Source organism: Triturus cristatus, chromosome 10 (genome assembly GCF_964204655.1).
Source record: "Triturus cristatus chromosome 10, aTriCri1.1, whole genome shotgun sequence".
Lineage (NCBI taxonomy): Eukaryota > Metazoa > Chordata > Amphibia > Caudata > Salamandridae > Triturus > Triturus cristatus.
Genome location: NC_140593.1, coordinates 1,172,427,074 through 1,172,448,701, shown reverse-complemented (window position 1 = coordinate 1,172,448,701; position 21,628 = coordinate 1,172,427,074). Strand labels below are relative to the sequence as shown.

Below are 21,628 nucleotides of genomic sequence, written 5' to 3'. Positions count from 1 at the left end.
GAGGTGGTGCCTGATGCAATTGGGTGTTCTATGAAGTATTTCTGCCAGGGGTCCCACATACCATGTGGCCGGGAGGTAGGTGGCATTAACTCTGCATATGTGAGTAATTGGTCTTGGCAGAATGTTTGATCATGCAGCCACTCATTAAACTTGGGGGCTTGCCCTCTCCCCATCTGCAAGCTACTCTGCGATTTAGCTAACAGCAGCCCTACGGAGAAATATTTTCTGACCGAGAGATCCATCCCTTCTGTGTATCCCAGCAATGCCGTGAGTAGTGTGTCTGAAATTGGAGAGCCAACCGTCTTTCCTAAGACCCCCAGGACCTTTTGTGAGTTTCTCCTAATGGGGTCACAGCCCAATGCCAAATGTATGAAGTCAGCTCCTGCTCTGCCACATCTGCCACAGCAATCACCAACTCGTAGCCAGAACTGGTGAAGCCGAGCAGGGGTATAGTATAAGCGATGCAGGTATTTAAAATGTATGATGCATAGTCTGCTAATTGCCAATATTCTCCCGGTTTGTTGGCATCAATATTTCCACTGCTCATCACTAAGGGGGGTCTCCAACTCCTCATCCCAATGAACCAGTGAGTTCTGTCTCTCCTCAGGGCTTGTAGCTTGGGTAGTGCGATAAAGCATGGAGACCACGTGTGTGGGTGCAGTGCTTTAAATCAAGGCTTGCAGTGGAGCCAGGGTCTTAGGTTCAGTAGGGAAGTCAAGAGTAGAAGTTTTGATGTCTTGACGCAGTTGAACATATAGGAATAGCTCCATTAGCAAGTACAGAAAGTTCTGTGTTCGCGTAAATCCCCACAGGTCATCGCCCCGATTTTCCAGAGCATTTCTTGACAACTCGCCTTGTACGTACCTAGGAGGTCTGGGTGATTCTGCGTTCCCAGGATCGGTGAGTATAGCATGGGCCCTTGCAGGCGCTTAGCAATACCGGACCATATTTGTGCAGTCGACCTCCGTCAGGTCCATGTTTCTGGGACTCGAGGGAGTGCCTAGGTGTGCAGAAATGGGAGACATGTATCCGTGCTTCACAACTAAGTGTGGCATATACAGAGGTGGCCGCAAACAATATGCCGCAAAGTGCGCTTGGGAGCACAAGAAGTAGGGTTCCATAGAGGGAGCGTCAAACACCCCCTCCATAAAAGGCTGAGTCGGAACCTCCCACTTTAGTCTGGGTTATACCCCACATGTTAGTCATATCAACTGGGTTTTGAGAGCTTTAAAAAAGTACTTGCTTGGGGCATAGGGAATATTGATGAAGAGGAAGAGCAATTTCGGTAGTCTTATCATCCTAAGGAGATTCGACCCACCAGCGAGAGGGGCATGGAGATTCATCTCGCAATGGACTCTGCCAAGCCCTCTTGCGCTCACCCGTAATTGTTTCGCATCAGCTCTGCTCTGTCTCTAGTGACCGTAATCCCCAAATATTTGACTGCAGACTCACAACAGGTCAGCAGATAGTCAAGAGCATACTGTTAGACGGACTGGGTGACGGGGAAGGTTTGGGATTTTTCCCAGTTTATCTTTATCCCTGAGCACAATCCGAAGTGTATACATTCTCTAAGTATTGTGGTGAGACTGATGTCAGCGTGATATCATCAGCATAAAGAGACACCAGAAGATGTCTTGTGGTGTACCAGATCGCATATTCTCGATGGTGCTGCCGGAGGTAAGCTGCTAATGGCTCCATGGCCAGCGCAAAAATCAAGGGGGATAGTGGGTACCCTTGTCTTGTTCCCCTCGTGATTTGAAAGTGGCGGGAGCACATCCCTTTAATCAGCACCTTGGCCTGTGGTTGCTTATAAAGCAGCTGGATCCAGGATAAAAAGGGAGGAGGGAAGCCCATTAGACACAGCACACCAACAAGGTAATCCCACTCAAGGTAGTCAAATGCCTTGGTGGCATCTAAAATAAGCACCACCGCAGCTGGGTCAGGATTGATATCCTGCATAAGGGCGAAGAGGGTGTGGAAGTTGTGCGACGTCGCTTATCCAGGGACGAATCTGGACTGGTTAGGCAACACTAAAGTGTTCATGAGCAGGCTCAGGTGGTTCGCAAGCACTTTTGCTAGTACATTCGCATCACAATTTTTCAGCGATAGGAGCTTGTATGAACCACATTTGTCTTCCGGTTTCCAGGGCTTTAATATGGAGATGATGAGTGCTTCTCACATTCTCTGTGGGAGGGTGCCTAAATCCAGGGCCTCATCATACAGGTTTTTCAGGACCGGTAGCAGCCAGTAACTATATGTCTTATAGAATTATGCGGGTAGGCCAGGGGCCCATCCAGAACGGGGCTGCATTATTGCTGTTTGGATCTCTTCCTCTTCAAGCTCAGCAGAGAGAAACTCTATCTGGGCGTCTACTGGCCACCCCAGTGCCACAAGTATGGTTCAAAATCTATGGGCTGTGTCCTCTGTGTGGCGTAGAGGGTGGTATAAAAAGTATGAAAAGCTTTCATTATTTCTGGCATGTCCCTGCATACTTTACCATCATGGTCTGTTATCTCCAGGATGTTATTAAAAAATCACGGCTTTTGGATTACTTTAGCAAGGGCTTTTCCTGGCCTCTCTCCCTCCCCATATCTTTGGCTTGAAGATACTCCCCTCAAAACAAGCATTCTCTTTCTGCTGTGTCTTGGTATTCAGACACGGTGTCACTGATTTTCCCTCACAGGTCTTCACTAGGGTCGCTCCCTAGCTGGTCCTCCATCTGTTGAATGCCAGTCTCTAAGTGTCGGAGTGTGGTGCAGATATCCCTTAGTATCCTCCCTCCCTTCGCTATGCACACCCCTCGGATAGTAACTTTAAAGGCTTCCCACACCATAGCCAGCAAGGGTACAGTATCTATATTCCGCAGAAAGAATTATTTGATTTCTTGTTCCACATCAATGCTAAATGGGGTATCCAGGAGGACATGGGGGGCAGTCACCAAAATTGGTTAGATACAGATGTGCATGGGGGAGTCAGCACCATTACCATTGGTGAGTGGTCAGAGTACGTGCATGCTAAATGGCACACTTGTTTCATCAATGCCCCACCCCCCTAGAGATCAACCAATAGTCTATGCGCGACCACGAGGAGTGTGCTGTAGTGTGACACGTGCGCTCTCTGCTTGTTGGGTGTAGTGTGCACCAAGCGTCTATCAACTTGTGTTCATTAATTATCTCCTGTATCTGACGCTGTGCATTAGTATAATGGTGAGCCTGGGGATGTGATCTATCTATTTAGCGCTATGTTGAAGTCCCTTCCCCATGGAATATGAGTGGAGCCTATGTCTGTTATCTTCCCCCATAGTGTATTTAAGAAATCAGGGTCATCGTTATTGGGTCCATAGCAGCACACCATTGTGATGGTCTGTGACACTAATCTGTGCCACATAAGACAGTATTCACCTTGTGGGTCTTGCATAGAGCCCAGGGCTACATACGGGACGTTTTTCTTCATAAGTATCACAGTTCCTCGAGCGCAGTGGAGTACGCAGCAACGCTTCTGTGCGCTGCCCATTGGAACGCAAATGTGGTCGTGGCTGAGGGACTTAGGTGTGTTTCTTGGAGCCTAGTGCAATGAATGTTATGCCTGTCTAGATAGGCTAGAACATGCCACTGCTTATGGTGATTGTCCAGGCCGCGTACATTCCATGTTATAAAATTGTAGCTAGGTGGTTCGGGATGACCTGTCATTAAATTGTGGCTTTAAGTGATTAGCTGGGAGGTCGTTTTGAGGACTCTGCCATCTTCGCATTATATACTACCTGACCATGTATATCATAGACATCAATTACTAGCAGCATTACAATTATAAGAATCATTGACGCTTGCACCCCCAACCCACACACACAACAGCAGCACACACCTGCTGTAGTACATATTTGCTCCCTTCCTGCCCTTCAAGGTGACCCACCAACAATGCAACAAACATCGGTGTCTGTAAATACGAAAACCAACAAATACGTTTTGGTTAGGGTTCCCATACCATATGCAATTTCTCACACACATCGGGCCCCCAGGAAACTTCCAAAGAGGAATGAATAGAGCAGAATCTCTGTGAATAGCGCAGATTGACACAGACACAGTACAGTAGCAGGCGTAGGGGATAGTGTAACTCAGTCTGTCTAACAATAATGAGAAAAAAGAGAAAATAACAAAAGAGAAAAAGAAAAAAATAGTTTTAGGGATGTCCTGCTGGGGTGTCACAGGAGGGCACATCAGGGCCACCTCGAGGGTACGAGGGTGCCTGTAACATATTCTTTTTCATCCCATGTGTCCAATATACTAGTCTTGCACATTCAGACACTGCACGGGCAGCATTAGTGCAGGTTTCTGCTCTCGCTCAGTCATTAGCTGCGTCTTTGGAAATTACAATATATCCAGTTCAGGGTGTTATATGAAAGCTCAATTCGGACCATCAGCCCCCATCCAGTACACTTCAGAGCCAATGCTATCAGCTTCAATTAATCCTGTTCCAAACATAGACAAGGGTGAGCGGGTGCGGCCCGGCGCCGTCTCCGTCTGGAAAGATCTGCTTGTACTTTTCAGGAAATCCACTACATGCTGAGGATTTATGAAGAAATGTTGTTTCCCCTAAAGTGATATTTGGAGGCATGCCAGATTGAGCATGGCGTATGTAATGTTTGCCTGTTGGAGTTACTGCTTTACCAGGCAAAAACCTTTTCCGGGCCTCCTGCACTCCCATGGTAAAATCTGGGTATATGGCAATGTCTGAGTCCTCAAAGGAGATTTGTCGTTGCTCCCTGGCCAGTCGAAGGGCCGTGTCTCGGTCACAATAATTTAACAGCCTTGCGATGCTTGGTCTTAGACGGGCTCCGGGTGGTGGTAGGCCAGTAAGCGATCAGTAAGCCCTTTCCACTATAAGCAAAGTTGAGAAGCCCCTGTTCCAAATACCATTGTGAGTAGGCGCTCAATGTATTCCTCTATCTTCCTGGTATTTGTGGATTCTGCTACGCCTAGGATTCGTTTTTTGTTACGATGCAATCTTGATTCTAGGTCTTCATTCTTGGCTGCTATTACCTTCAGCAGGCATTCCATGTTAAGCAGTTGTTCCTTCCTTCCTACAGACGTGTCTTCTAGATCAGAGATGTAATGCTCAGTCTCCTTGATGCAACCATCATGTTTCTCCAGCTCATGGGTTATTGTGTTCATGCTAGCGCTCCTATCATACATTTTACTTGCTATGTATGTAAGACTGTTCTTCATTGTGAGAAGCAGTTCTTTTAGGTCGTCTACTGAGGTTTGGCTGTCAGAGTGTGGTCTCTCTGCCATGTTTTGCTCCAGCTCACTATGTTGTGTGCGGGTAGATTTCCGGGTCTAGAATTGTATTTTGCTTTGTTTGCCGTTGGTTTTTCCCATGCTTTAGCTGTGTCCCAGCCCTGGGATGCAGTTATATGCGCTCTATGGACACTTTTGAATTTGTTTTGATTGTATTTGGTGGGTAGGTTGTGGGTAAAGAAAGAGGATGACTTCTTCAGGACTGCATTTTGCCCTAATAGGTGGGGTAACATTCCCACCTTGTTGGTGTGCAGTTCAATTTAATTTAGCCCGGGGTCTTTGACTCCCTCCGCAGCAATCAGGGCCCTCTGTCAGCACACTCCCCACCATGCATCCGGCGGGGTTTCACAGGGCAAGAGGTATCTTCGTTCTCTCTCCGGTTGGGAGGGACAAAGGCTCTGGTCCCGTGCTGGTTGCCTTGGACAGATTGGGTAAGCGGTGCAGCGTCCGGTAGAAGGTAGGGTCTTTTCATGCTTAGCATGGCCAATCGGTGTCCCCGTGTCCTGTGAAGCTCCCCCCAGCTCCCTACCTCCCTACGTGGGGGATGGGATCATGAAGGCTCGTCCGGAAGGTATCCTGGGTGCCTGCAGGGCAGCAGCGGTCCTCACGTCACTCTACACTGGTTCTCGATCTCTTGGTCTCAGATGCCAGCATCAGGGGCTAGCGTGCTCACTGGGCGCCCTGGCACCACCCGCTGTGAATCCTACCATTGCTGCTGGGCCACCTCTGCTCCTCACCGAAATGCCTCAGGTTCACAGTGATGCTGTCTACTCCGCTTTTGACAACGTTCTTCATGTTGGGCGGGCTCCCCTCACACTTTCAGGCGAGCTGCCTTCCCAACTCAGCTGCGTTGCGTTTTCTGTCGATGATTGGCCACCATCTTAGTGGCTTTTCGGTCACAGCGGGGTCTTCGCTCATCTTTTCTCTCCCCTCGCTGATGTTATCCACAGATTTGTCGAGCCAGGCTCACAGCAGGTCACGCGCTCCTGTGTCGCAGTATTTCTCTCCAGAATTCAGACATTAGGGACAGGATATTGTTGCATTTGTGTTCCGGGTGGCAAGAGCCTCATGCAAGCGTGGCCATCTTGCTTGCACTCCCTCTAGCACCCCCCAAAAAATAGTAAACTTACACGAAAGTGTCCATTTACCTTTGGGAATCAGGCCCTTAGTTTTCTTAAAGTGACAATGTGGACCAGCTAACTTCATAGGGACTGATTTACAAGCTCATTGCGCCACTGGCGCATCACTTTTTTAAATGCACCAGCGGTGCAATGGGCTTGCCCATATTTACAAGGCCATGTAAAGTCAGCCTGCAAGTCTTTTCATAGCCTTGTGAATATTATTCTCTTTCACGCATTACTCTGCATGAAAGGGGCATTCCATGGGTGTTGCTGTGGGTGTTCCCACGCAACATCCATGGAACTTGATGCATTCCCAGATTTACAACAAAATGTTGAATGTGTCAGAATTCTATGTCTCCCCAGGTGAGGTGTAGAAATGGTACAATTCACCTTGTATATTCCTCTTTTTATGCGTTCTGCAGAATGCAGCATGCATAAAAAGAGAAAAATGCCATTAATGATTGTTTTGGGGCAGGAAGGTGTCCTTTCCTGCACAAAAACAATCCTCCCCGCAGGGCAGGCACCCTCTTAAAATGATACAAAGGTCGCTTGCTGAAGCAGGGCAGCCCATTGTGCGCCAACACAGGGATGCATCGTATTGTTGTTAATATGACGCATCCCTGTGGTTTGAAAATGACACAGCATCGCACAGCTAAATGGCTTGCTGCTCCTTGCTGCTTCATTTTCTTGTAGATGAGGCCCAAATACATTACGTCAATGTACACCACAAGTTCACATTACTTTGGGTATACTAGAGGTGGAGTGGTTGCAGCAAAAAAATGGTGATGCTACCATATCATGGTCACTCATATTACACTTAATTTAATGGGAGCCTTTCTAAGACCCACATTTAGAATGTGGCAGATGGGAGAAAATGTCAAAAATGCTGTGGATATGCCGTCCGGCATATTATTAGCGCCATAGATTATGAAGCTCTTGCAGTATGTCAAATGGGACATCCACCACATTTGTGAAAGCGTAACCTGTCTGGCAAACTCTAAATAAGGCCCGAAATCTTGATAGTCCACATCCTCACATCACATATTTAGTGAGGGATAATATTAATATTGCAATATCCCTTACAGGCAAATTTATTGTAGATTCATCATTGAGGTAGCCACAACAGATATACTCTTTCACTGCATGAGATACTGTCTAATGTCTCCATCATCTTCTGTTCACATTACATTAGATGTGGTGGACTAGTCTCACCCCATCTTTGAGAGCAACGCTACCTGATAACTCACATTACTTTAGATGAGACGGGTGAGCTCCTCAGGCAGGAAGTGGATCTTGAATCATTCAGGGTGTTCCTGCTAAGGAAAAAGTGGGGAGGCCATGAATCTGGTAACACCACTCGGGGGAAGATATGCAAAAAAATGGCTTCCTAGAGTGATATTCCAAAGAAATTAGTGTAAGGCTTGACACTTCAACTCATAGCCTGAAAGGGCATTTTCGCAAGAGACAATAGTCGGAGCAACCCTTCAATAGCTTCTCTTTACTTTACTGAATTGAAGCCTTGTACTCTCAGGATGATGTTATTCAATCAGACATTAAGGACTAATAGACAGACATTTATGTAGATTTTTCAAAGAATTATAACACTAGTCACAGTGCAGGCACAATAATGCAGTTGTGATGATGAGCTAAGAGATACAGTTACAGTACTGTACTGATTGTGTCATCTTTCTTCCAGTTTCCACCTGTACGCTCAATGGACCCAAATCATCAGACAGTGGAGTTCATTCTTCTGGGGTTCACTGGCCAGCAACAGAAGTCTATCGGTAGCTTCTTGCTCTTTCTCATCATCTACGTTGTTACGCTGATGGGGAATATTTTCATTATCACGATCATTCGATGTGAACCCGAACTGGATACTCCTATGTATTTCTTTATTTCCAGCCTATCCTTTGTTGACATCTGTTTCTCCACTGTCACTGTCCCCAGACTCTTAGCAGACCTCATGATGGAGGTGAGATCCATTTCATCCACAGATTGCTTCTCGCAGATGTTCTTCTTCTCAATCCTGGGTATCACAGATGACCTCATTCTTGCTGTGATGGCTTACGACCGCTGGGTGGCCATCTGCAAGCACCTTAACTACACTGAGGTGATGAACACATGGGTATGCAAGGCTTTGGTGGCTGGATCATGGCTTGCTGGCTCCTTGCACTCCCTGCTTTACACCATCACCATCTCAAGATTGTCCTTCTGTGCTGACAACCACATCCACCACTTCTTCTGTGACGTGACAGCACTGCTCACGCTTTCCTGCAGCGACACCACCACCAATGAACTTATTATTTTTATAGAGGGTACCCTTATCAATCATTCAATCAAATGCTTTATTCGACAACTTAATGTCATAAAAGTAAACAATTCAATCAATCATATACTACAATTAAAAATAGAATGTGCAAGATATCAACTAACAAATCATAGCAATTCGCTAGAAAGGCTTAAAATACAAGATTCGAAAGACAGAAACATACAAACAATATTGGGGTGCAAAACTACAAATGTCTTTTCCTGTATTTCATCTTATGGGGCTAGAACTTTTCTGGGCATCTAATACAAGTTTTATATAAAGTGCAAAATGCAATTAAAAGCTCATGGATTAAAATAACACATTGGTCCTCCGGATAAAATTTCAATACCAAAAGGGCAAGCATATTAGGATACAAAATTTCAAATTTCTCTCCCCATGATACATCTTAGAGTAAAACATTTTTTGTAAAGTGCGAAGTGCGTACGAGATAAAGTGCAACCATTTTATTCCAGACAATCGTGAGGAGTTAGATCAAAAGGAAATTATGCTGTTCCTCATGGGTCGGAATTTAAACAGTCACAAGAGACACAGATCCCATACTTCCAATGATGTAGAAATATATTGGGAATCCAAAATCTTGGATAGTAATGCCCTCACACACCCTTGCAGGTGTCATGCTTCATCATCTGGGCTGCTCCTCGTCGGGTCGGCGGTGCAATACACGACGGGCTCCCTAAAATTAGGGGCTCTTTGGCGGAGATCTTTTTATCCAATAGCCGTATGATGATGTGCGGGTATGGGGCCAATACTGTGTAGATGAAGTGAGATAAAATAGGGTTGGGAGTTCCGAAGTAAGAGTTTTATTCTGGGGGTCTCCTACCCTAATTAAAAATATAAGAGCAAGGCACTAATCTGAGTATGATGTCTCATATAGTGTGTTCCCTTGTTCTAACAAGTGTGGGTCGACATGTTTCTCGCTAATGGAAGAGTATCCGAGCGATTCTTCAGGACCAGATAATGGATGATTATCTACACATGATTTTCGTGTAATGTTATTTACTCACTGTTAAAATGCTTCTAGGCTAATGTGTCTGGATCTACCTATATAGGGAGAAAAAAAGGTTTTTTAAAGAAATTTCTTTTAAGACAATAGCAAATGATCAGCCTAGATACCATCTCAGAGTGACTCTAATTCCTAATTAATAGCACACGTGTCGTGAAAGTTATGGTGCTAAAATCAACAATAAAAGTGAACAGGTGGCAAAACTCCACAGTGAGCTAAAGTGACTCTAAGCCCCTGTGTGGCAGCAAGGGATAGTAAAGGGTACTCACCCTAATCAGTAAAATCCCCAGGCATCATCAGTACCTGGTGGTTTGTGCATAACGCAATGCTCCTAAAGCAATGAGGCTAAAAAAGCAGATAGAACCACTGACTAACATTTTAAACACCGATGTTATCAACACAGTTGGTCATTGGAGATGTGAAGAAAAATAAAAGCGTTAGCATTCTCACTTGTCATGTCAGTAGTCTTACTCATGAATACCAGCAGAAAAGGTAAAATGTATAGGCTATCTGAGGAAAGTATAGCGTAAAGGAGCAGCAATGGTTAGTGGCACCTTATTTATTCAAAGCGGTAAAGGAAGAAACATTAAAAAACGCCATTGACGCTAGTGTTACCAATCCAAAATGTTTTTCGAGATATAAAGAGACATGGAAAAAACATTTGGAAAAGACAAATGTCTCATTCGAAATTCCAATGATCTTACTCGTGAAGTACAAGGAAAAGATTTGTAATGTTACAGCTGTCCAATGTAAGTGTAGCATGTTCGAGGAACAACAAGGGGAGAGGGGCTAGGTTTCCTAGCGTGTTGTTAAAACTTGGTTGCTAAATCTAGGAAGTCAGGGCTTTCCTAGGACTGTAAAGACACACTCTGATCGGGTAAGGAAGGGACGACTAAGTGGATTAAAAAGGAGCGCCTGCTTCGGCAAACAAAAACAATAGTCAGTAGTACCGGGAACAGAGGTACAAAAATCGCCATGGGTTACTTACAGAGGTTTCTCGTTACGCTGGCTTAACGACCTTCCCTGTCCACCGGGTCCGGGAGGTGTACGAGTCAGTCCCTCCTTAGTTTTTCAATGCTCATAGTACCATGTGTCGATGGGTGTGGTATAGCATGCCTGGGTTGTTGTAAGGCTCAAGAGAAGTAATAGCAGCGGCCATCTTCTGATGGCGAAAAGTACGTGGAAAGCAAGGGATGACCTTGATTATTGATGTTGGTACTAATATATTAGTGGTGTTGGTGATATCGTATACCAATATGGAGTGGTTTAATTTGACAACGAAATATAAAAAATATATATATATAAAAAGCGCCAGTAATCCCAGGAAAGAATGTTAGATCTCTGGGATAAGAACAGGAGTTATTCTGTGAAACATGTTCATCCTGCTCATCGGTGTGATCAATTCAGTTAGTTGATAAGAGTATGTAGAACAACTAATGATTGGAGTAAATACCGCTGTATAAAAGATGCACAATTAACGTAGTAGTGGAATAACAGCAGAGACCAAGCCCTGAGGTTCAATGGAGTAATTTAAAGTAATTTAAACCAAGGCAAGGTGGAAGAATAGAGTAAATGCAACTTTTTAGATTTTAATGGAGCTCCAAGGGATATCATCATTCAACCCTCTGACATCTGAGGATAGACGGTGTATCCATCTTTGTTCCTTAGTGAATAACTGCAATTTAGATGAGTTCTGTGATGCTTCCAAAACTACCCACTTCAGGGAGTCGGGAGAGTGAGCTTTTTCCAAAAAGTGAAGGCACATTTTGGTGTTACTTTTGCGGCAGCGGAAGTTGCTGCGGTGCTCTGAAATGCGGACTTTAATTGGGCGAGTGGTCATGCCCACATAGTGAAGACCACAGAGACAAGTCAGTAAATAAATACAATTCGAGGTATTGCAGTTTGTGTGTGTTCTCATTTCACAAGTGAACGTCTCATTCAAGGTAATCGTTTTGTGTATAGAGGTGAAGGCACAGGCCGTGCAAGTACCACAGGGATAGTGGCCAACAACAGGTGGTAATTGCCAAAGTGTCCCCTGCCTGTTGGTGACTTTCTGTTTAGGTCTGGTGTTAATCAGTATGTCTTTGAGGTATCTTGAGCGTTTAAACGCAAACCGTGGTGGTTCAAGTTGTAGAGCTCCCGTGTTCAGTATGCTCCAGTGCTTCCTTAATACCTTGGTGAGTTTGTTCGAAATGGGTGTAAAGATTGTGATGCAAGTGAGTGTTTCTTGCTCAATCACCTCTTTGTCCCTAGGTTCTAAAAGAGCCTCTCTGTTGTTGTTGCGTGCTCGTTTGCGGGCAAGTGAAATTCTCCTTGGTGGATAGTCTCTTAATGTCAAGTTCCTAGTCAGTGTTTCGGAGTCAGTCTTATATTCATTAACTGTGCTACAGTTCCTTCTTATCCTTAAAAATTGGCCAAAGGGCAGATTTTCTTTAAGAGCTTTTGGGTGGTAGCTGTTGTAATGAAGTAAACTGTTCCGATCCGTACTTTTTCTGTACATGGTGGTAGCTAAATGTCCTCCCTCTATTTTAATTGTGAGGTCTAAGAATGCTATCTCTATAGGTGAAGAAGTAATAGTGAACTTCAGAAAGGGATTGAGACTATTAATCCAAGCAAAAAAGTCTCTGTAGGTCTCTGAACTACCTTTCCAAAAAATCAAAATATCATCAATGAAACGTTTCCATATCAAAATATTCTCATTGTATGGATTAGAATCATGATGAATGTGTTGTTTCTCAAAGGCTGCCATGTAAAGGCAGGCCAGACTAGGAGCAAAGGTACTCCCCATGGAAGTACCTTGGGTCTGGTGGTAAATTTGGCCCTTAAATTCAAAGAAATTTTCAGTTAGCGCCAAAGTGGCACACTCCATAACAAAGGAGGGAGGTGTCAAAGATTCCCAAGTGGCAGCATGTAAGACCTCCTCAATGACCTCAAGGGTAGCCCTCTGTGGGATGTTGGTATAGAGGGCCTCCACATCGAGGGTCACGAGGAAGTCGATCTCCTGTGCTCTGGGGAACTGTTCAAGTAAACGTAGAACATCAGTGGTGTCCTGTAAGTAAGAGGGTATCAGTTTGACCGGAGGTTGTAAGAAGTGGTCACAAAACTGTGATAGTGGTTCTAAAACCGAGTCAATTCCAGAGACAATTGGTCTCCCTGGCACTGGAGTTGTCCCCTTATGAATCTTTGGAAGGATGTAAAAGTAAGGGGTCTTAGGGTCCTTTTTAATAAGGAACATGGCCTCCTTTTTGCTCAACCATCCTTGATTTTCAGCTGAATCTACCATGCCTGTGATGATGCTAGTAAGGTGTTTGGTAGGGTTATCGGCAATAGGAGTATAGTAATTCCTGTTGCTTAATTGCCTAAGGCACTCAGTGTCATAGTCATTGGTGGCCATTATCACTGTAGCTCCACCCTTGTCCGCTTGTTTAATTATGATATTAGGGTAATTGGCTAAGGATTCTATTGCCTGTAATTCTCGTTTCGGCATATTATTGAAAGGTTTCGAGATGGCCAGGGCATTCACCTCTTTGAGGACAGCTTGCTCATAGGTAATCACTTTGTTTGGTATCATCCCATTGTTAGGGGTGAAGGTAGATGGATTATGTAAACCTGAGTCGTCGTCCACTAGGTGCTCTTTGCCATCGAAGAATGCTTTGAGGTGTACTTTGCGAAAAAAACGATGTAATTCGCATGTTTGTTTGAAGAGGTCAACTCGTGGTGTTGGGACAAAGCCTAAGCCTTTCTCTAGTGCTTCTTCTTCCATTCTATTAAGTGTTCTAGGAGACAAATTGACCACTAGGGTCTTTTTTGGTTGTTCGTGTGGCTCCGGGTCTCGTAGACCCTCTGTTGTGGATCCTCCCATTGGACCCGTTTTGCTTGCTGATTGCCTCTTTTTCGCCCTCGCCCTCTGCCCTAACCTCTGCCTAAAAAAGGCTGGTTCATGACCGGGGGTGTAAATTGGGGTGGGCCATGTGGAAAAAGAGGATATTGCCATAATGCAGGTCCCTGGTATTGTGGCGGTGGGGGAAAGGTGTTGTACCCTTGTCTCCCGCCTCTTCTAAATTGGTTTGGTTGCCAATTGTCTCCACTTGATTCGCTGTTACTCGAAGACCCTCTCCTGGTCGAATTTGAGCTAGTGTCAGAGGTAGCCTGTACCAGACGGTATGAAATCCGCCTTGAGGTATGGGTATACCTTTTCCTTATCAAAGCGTTTGATATCTTTTTGCAGTTTGGTAACTTTCTGCTTCATAAGATATTCTCGATGTTCTGCAATTTCATTATTAAGTTCTGATAGTCTGGTCTTAACGCTAGGGCCGGGTGCAGCGCTCTTAAGACTACTTTCCGCCGTTTGGATACGGGTCAATAGATCATCGGCCAGTCTCTTCGCTGTATTGATAATCAAAATCAAGAGGTCCCTAGTACATTTCCAAGAGATCTGTGACCATTCGATCTTAAATTGGCCATCCTCCCAGAAAATTCTAGGAAAGTTTTTTACTACAAGGCAGTTAGGTGAAATATTGGCCCTGAGATACTCGGTCATTAAGGCCCCATGTAGTGTGATTTTCACCCATTCCCTCTTCATAGCAGAAAGAGACTGCCAGTCCTCTGATTGACTTCCTGTAGCACCATCATTAGTAGTCGCTAAGATAGAGGGTGTCCTTAATATCTCTGCTGCCTGTTCATCTCCATAACTTAGTCCCTGGCCCTCCATGGTTAAGAGGGTGGGGTAAGATCTGGAGGAAAATAAAGTATAAAATTAATCACACACAGGTAGAGGGATTCAAAATAGTAAGAGGAAGAGAGGGGGATTTAACAAGGTTTACCCACCTAGATTCAAGTCCCACGGGTTGTAACCATGCATGAAGCTAAGAGCAAAAGAAGGGGACTAGAGGGGCTTTTACTGCTCAAAGGGGAGCAGAAGGTCCAGCATAAAGGAGTGCCCGTGTAAACGTTAGATCAAAAGGAAATTATGCTGTTCCTCATGGGTCGGAATTTAAACAGTCACAAGAGACACAGATCCCATACTTCCAATGATGTGGAAATATATTGGGAATCCAAAATCTTGGATAGTAATGCCCTCACACACCCTTGCAGGTGTCATGCTTCATCATCTGGGCTGCTCCTCGTCGGGTCGTCGGTGCAATACCCGACGGGCTCCCTAAAATTAGGGGCTCTTTGGCGGAAATCTTTTTATCCAATAGCCGTATGATGATGTGCGGGTATGGGGCCAATACTGTGTAGATGAAGTGAGATAAAATAGGGTTGGGAGTGCCGAAGTAAGAGTTTTATTCTGGGGGTCTCCTACCCTAATTAAAAATATAAGAGCAAGGCACTAATCTGAGTATGATGTCTCATATAGTGTGTTCCCTTGTTCTAACAAGTGTGGGTCGACATGTTTCTCGCTAATGGAAGAGTATCCGAGCGATTCTTCAGGACCAGATAATGGATGATTATCTACACATGATTTTCGTGGTAATGTTATTTACTCACTGTTAAAATGCTTCTAGGCTAATGTGTCTGGATCTACCTATATAGGGAGAAAAAAAGGTTTTTTAAAGAAATTTCTTTTAAGACAATAGCAAAAGATCAGCCTAGATACCATCTCAGAGTGACTCTAATTCCTAATTAATAGCACACGTGTCGTGAAAGTTATGGTGCTAAAATCAACAATAAAAGTGAACAGGTGGCAAAACTCCACAGTGAGCTAAAGTGACTCTAAGCCCCTGTGTGGCAGCAAGGGATAGTAAAGGGTACCATGGGTTGCTCTACATACAGTAGAAACATTATTAAAAGTGCTATGTGCATATAAGACAGACTCATAGGTTTAGGGTGATCTACTGATATCTTGACACATTATTGTCCTCCTAGAAGTGGTCCTTCAAATAAGTTTACATTGATATTAAAAACACAAATCTATAATTTACATGATGACGTTTAAGAATCTAGACAATAATCAGATAACAAATGTCTGTTTTTCTTGAGCCTCATAGCAGCAACCAGAAAACATGCAATATTAAAAATATCCCATGGTGTACTCAATAACTGAAGATAGAGTAATGCTGGTCTAACCTGCAAAAAGCCCTCTCCTCTCAGAATTGGAATTATGTACTTATTACGAATGTCAGAATAAAAAGGACAAAACATCATAAAATGAAGGGTATTCTGGGGAGAAAAATTGTCACACTTACAAGGAATCGCATACTCAGGATTACACCACTCCTGGAAATCACCTAATAAAAAAGGAGCTAAGTTAAAGCGAAACATGGTTAAAAGCCAACGATGGAAGGGTTTATTTACTGTTACCAAATAGGGTTCAATACAGATATTCGTTTTAGTTAAAAAATGAGCCCTAACAGAGGGTTTCTGGAGCTCTAGTTCCTCCCTTTCTGCAGACAACAGATTCTTAAAATTATATATCACCCACAAGACATCTTTCCGGATCTTTTTAGGAGCTTCAAATAGCTCTGGCCGCCCCACTTTAGTTAACATACTTTTAACATAAGACAGCCACTTGATCTTATTAGAGTTGTCTAGCTGAACACAGTCTCGTAAAATCTTATGGTTCAAAATCAGTTCTGGATTTATCCACGTTTTGAGCCAGCAGAGCAACGGAGCTAAGCTCAAAATGTCTGCGATATAACCAATCTCAAGTTCCTGGTGTATAGAAAAAACTGACGTAGATTGTGGGACTGATAGGAGACTACGTAAAAATGTATTTTCGGCTATTTCAATGCCTGGCTGTTCTTTAAAGCCCCATATAGAGGAACCATAGGTCGCAATCGCTACGCACTTTGAGCTATATATTTTTAATATACTCTCAATTGGTCTAGCCCCCAAACGCTTAGCAAACCCCATTAGTCCTAAGGCAGATCGAGTAATAGAATTCTTTTTAATTTTCTGTTGCGGTATCCAAGAAAACTTCTCATCAAAAACAACGCCTAGGTAGGTGAAGGAGGAGACCGGGGACACGTCCTGCCCATTACAGTAAAAAGAATAGGGTTTTCTTGTTTTACGACCAATTGGCAAAATGTGGGACTTAATATTATTTACAGCTAGATCCAGCAACTGCATGCGGGCCCCAAAGGCATCTAAAAGCCGCTGGAGGCCCACCGCCGTGCGTGCTATAAGGACAGCGTCATCCGCGTATAGGAGAACCGGAATTGAGCAATCTCCTACACGCGGGATATCCAAAGTCGCTGTCAAAAGGGATCTATCTAGGTCATTGATGTACAGGGTAAAGAGTACAGGTGCCAAAATACACCCTTGTCGGACCCCACGGGCTGATCACTGATAGTCTCCCTTATAGCTTTCTACACTTCCTCTTCAAGGAACACAAGAGGGACTCGGGTTTGAGTAGGTAATAGGCTAAGAGACAAGTCCTGGCTCTCAGGGGAGGCATATATTGCCTTAAAATGGGACAGCCATTGAGCTTCAGTGATATGACACATTATCCAAGCCTGAAAAAAAAGGTGTATTAATAATTCCCCAGAATTTTGAACTGTCCCAAAGTACGTCTACTGATAGCAGCGCATGCCATGCCTCAGCCTTAATCTCTGCTTTCGGGTTGTTGATTGCCATCTTGTACTGTTTCCGCAAATCAGCAATCAAGACCCTGTCACGTGGTAAACTTTTCAGGGCTAGGTTTAAAAGTCGATGGGCACGTGAGCATTTATTATCAAACCACTTTAAACCATGTGACGCTCTCTAATGTACTACCACTAAACTCCAGAAGAAACTCCAACGGATCCAGAACGCCTCAGCTCGACTCATCCTGGACATCCCCCGTCACAGCCACATCTCCGGACATCTGAGAGACCTTCACTGGCTCCCTGTCAGCAAAAGGATCACGTTCAGACTCCTCACCCACGCACACAAGGCCCTCCACGACCTGGGCCCCAAGCTCCTCAACAACCGCCTGACCTTCCACCAGCCCACCCACCAGCTCCGCTCCACTAGCCTCGCTCTTGCCACCATCCCACGCATCCACAGAGCCACCGCCGGAGGAAGATCCTTCTCCTACCTAGCGGCCAAGACATGGAACTCCCTCCCCATCCACCTCTGGACAACCCAGGACCATCTTGCCTTCAGGAAGCAACTCAAGACCTGGCTGTTCGAGCAGTAACGTTCCCCCCCCCCAGCGCCTTGAGACCCTCCGGGTGAGTAGTGCGCTATACAAATGCCGCTGATTGATTGATTGATTGTTTGGGCTTAACTCTTAGATCACTAGCTATTTGATTGCAAATACCCTCGAAGGCTCTAAAAATAGTGTCTTTTGTGCTCAAGGGGTTGACACATATTGAAATATTCCCCTTGCATTTCTCACAAAGTTCTATAAAAAAGATGTCCGGTATCACTTTGGGCCATCTGAGCCTTCTCCCTTGATCACAGGTAGTTACAGTACAAGGTGCGGTTTGTCTACTACCACAAGCTAATAGGCCGCAGCTTTTATCTAGTTCCAAAATGACAGGGTTCTGGACACTAAAGGGCGATTCCCTGGCATTATAAAAGACAACTTTGCCTAAAAGCATGGGAGACAAAAAAATGTAATCAATAATGGTGTCTCTAATTTTAGATTTAAATGTAAGGCACCGATCAAGAATGTTAACAAATCCAGGTTCAAAGAGGTCAGCTTCAGACAAGAGAGACTCTAAGCCCTCCCCCTCCTCTGAGTGTTCAAAATGGGGGATTGAAGCAAAATTATGACCAAAGCCATCTTCAATACAACAATGTGAGCGACAGGGATGTATGTTAAAATGACCCATAAGCACGGCGTAAAACAAAGTAGTTTGCATAGCCCTATAATTTTCTAAAAAAGATTTCAAATTGTTCAATTGTTGGTTCCTATAATCAATTTCCCCAGATTTATAAAAATTCCCAAGAAGTATCTTGGAATAGGTAGTAAAACATATTTCTACTGCCAGGCAATCCATCAAGTCTATGTCAATCCTGTTCATGGATCCCTGTAGGTTTAGAGATAGGAGTAGCATAAGACCACCCTTTGCTCTTCCTGCTGGAGTTGCTTGGGCTGGTAACAAATAGGAGCTAAAACCATCTAACCAAAAATGATCCCCCTTGTCCCAGGTTTCCTGTAGGGCGATTATGTCAAAAGATTTTATAAATTCTAGCCACTGGGGGTTATCTCTTTTACTTCTTATGCCCGCAATATTCCAGCTAATAAATCTACATTTGGATGAGTTTACATCACCAGTAACTTCTTCGGGATGATTAATACGGGGCATAACAGATAGACAATTTTCACTCCCAGTGCCAGTACCCTCCAGGTCATTAGGGCTAGATGAAGGAGAGCTAACCTCTGTCGCAGGTCCAGCAGGTTTAAAGGCTGAAATCTATTAGACAGTGGTAAGCCCACCTCCTCGGGCCCTGACCACACACCTGTAGTATGAGGAAACAGGGCCCCAGCTCCGCCCGCACTTGCAGGACTAGAGACACTGCTTACAGGTCTGGGTCGGCACAGCGACAAATGGGGATTAATATTGGCCTGTGACCTACTGTAGGAATGCCCTGTACTTGTTGGTGGATAAAAATAGCCCAACGGGACGGCCCTTATGCCGTCCACTTTTAGGTCAGTAGCATCCCAAAACAACCTATCCGCTATATCTGGTTTATTAAAATTGACTATAATACAGTCACCTGCAATTTTTTTGGGATGATTGCCCACCCAAGACAGCCATCTAGCCATAATAATATGGTCTGAGATTTCAGAGGAACCGGAACAATAGTGGTTACACCAACTTTTTGTTTTACACAACAAGCCATTTGTTGATTCTTTTTCTGGGTGCTCAAGGGAGGGAACCCCCACAAGAACAGCAACCAGAGAAGTAGCTTCTGGGGGGAAATCAATCCTGTTATAGTTGTTAAGAATGGTATTGTTATACTGCTCAGAATTCCCCCTTGTAACTATAGGCGGCCTTCTAAATTGCGTAAAATCAGTACATGGGGTAACATTAGGATCCTTTTGACTTGCAGTGAGAGGGACATCCATCCTATCCCCTGGGTTCAAGGAACCGCCCCTCCCCAAAGATGGCAACAGGGCGCTCGATTGGTTGTTCCCTCTATTAGCTAACCCAGTTACTACTGGTAACACATCAATATTACTAGTCATGGGACATAATTTTTCTCTCAGACGAGAGTCCATAATAGTGTTTAAATTATCACACTTCTTTTTTAGATCAGCCACACAGGAGTTCATAGTGTCAATAATGTTCTTGGCAATAGTGCCCTTATCATTATGGGCCCTTTTCTGTTCATACTTGTGTCCTACATAATCATTATCTCCTCAATTCTGAAGAATCATTCAGGGAAAGGAAGGTGGAAGGCATTCTCTACTTGTTCATCTCACCTTACTGTAGTTTCCTTCTTTTATGGCACAGCCATAAGCGTTTACTTCCGACCTACATTGAGCAGCTCATTACAATCTGATGGGATTTTAAGTGCTGTGTATTCTGTAATAACCCCCATGTTAAACCCATTCATCTACAGCTTTAGGAATAAGGAAGTCAAGGAGGCGCTGAAGAAAACAATACACAGAACAATTTCCTTCAGAAATAAATGAATATTTTTTGTTTATGATTGGAGTGGACATGGCAGTGGCCCTCAAAAGACATTTGACCCTTTTTGAAAATTAACATATGACATTTAGGGCCATATGTAGGTAAATTACATTTACCGATTCTTAAATACCGAATTTTACCGATTCGGTATTTATGAATCGGTAAATGTAATGCGGTATTTATGAATCGGTAAATGTAATGTAGGTAAAAAATACCGAATCGGTAAGTGTCGGTATTTTAGAATCGATATTTACCGATTCGGTAATGGTAACTTGTTTCCCATTGATTCCTATGGGCCAGGAGGCCCATAGGAATCAATGGGAAGCCAGTTACCATTACCGAATCGGTAAATACCGAATCGGTAATGGGGGGAGCACAATCAAGGTTGGCAGGGTGTCACAGTGACACCCTGTTGCACCCCTGATTCCTGCATGTGTGCACATGTGGCACACATACATGCCCTAAGGGCATGTATGTCTGCCACATTGCACACTTCAAAGGGCCAAATAATGCTTTTACTAAGACATTCGTCATATACCACCAACTTTTAGTTGGTGGTAAATAACAAATCCACACTACACCCACACACTCCCCCTTTATCTCATTTCAGGATTCGGTATTTACCGATTCGGTAAAATTACCGATTCGGTAATTTTACCGATTCGGTAAATTACCGAATCCTGAAATGATCTCCCTACATAGCCAAAGCCTAAATACCGGTCGGTAACGGTATATTTACCGAAAATCGGCCGTTACCGACCGGTATTAGGCTTCCTACATATGGCCCTTAATCTCAAAGCTAAAAATATCGTCATTGTTCTAAGATCACTCTCCTAAGAAGGATTAATGCTTTTATTCGACAATCAGTCTCCACTCAATGAAGCAAGTAACTATCTGTTCACACATTGACATGATTCAGCAGTATATCCTATATTCTACTGTCATCCACTAACATTTGCCTTTGGAGCAGCTGTTGTCTAACCAAGTGCCAAAGGAAACACAACCATGTTTCCCCCAAACTCAGGGTTCTTCTATTGCACCAACAAACATCAAATTGAAGGCATCTTACATTTTCTGCTTGGCAAACAAACTTAACAACACTAATGAAAAGCTTCCTGTCTTAGACTATACCCACTCCAGTAGCAGCATCAACCAGATAATTCGGGGGATCCTCAACAAAAGGAGATTGCAAGAAGACATTCTGGTGCCGATCACGATCCTGTAAAAACCGGGTACGAACCGTCGGACGGAGCATATTCTCCGTCCGACGCGTACCCGGTCGTAAAAATATTCAAACATGGAATTACGAT

At 44.2% G+C, this 21,628-nt stretch overlaps 1 protein-coding gene across 1 annotated transcript; it reads left to right on the top strand.

The window, feature by feature from the left end:
* The first annotated feature begins 8,129 nt into the window (after positions 1–8,129).
* On the top strand, positions 8,130–20,320 carry LOC146796898 (olfactory receptor 1F1-like). The gene is made up of 2 exons (XM_085631431.1): positions 8,130–8,730; positions 19,983–20,320. The coding sequence occupies exons 1-2, from the start codon at positions 8,130–8,132 to the stop codon at positions 20,318–20,320; spliced, it is 939 nt and encodes a 312-aa protein (XP_085487557.1).
* Positions 20,321–21,628: the final 1,308 nt, after the last annotated feature.

What these genes read in the sequence shown, in the direction of transcription:
- LOC146796898 (XM_085631431.1), top strand. Translation starts at nt 8,130, where the DNA reads ATGGACCCAAATCATCAGACAGTGGAGTTCATTCTTCTGGGGTTCACT. An exon ending in ACTTATTATTTTTATAGAGG is followed by an intron (nt 8,731 to 19,982) that starts GTACCCTTATCA and finishes TTCTTGGCAATA; the next exon opens with GTGCCCTTATCATTATGGGC.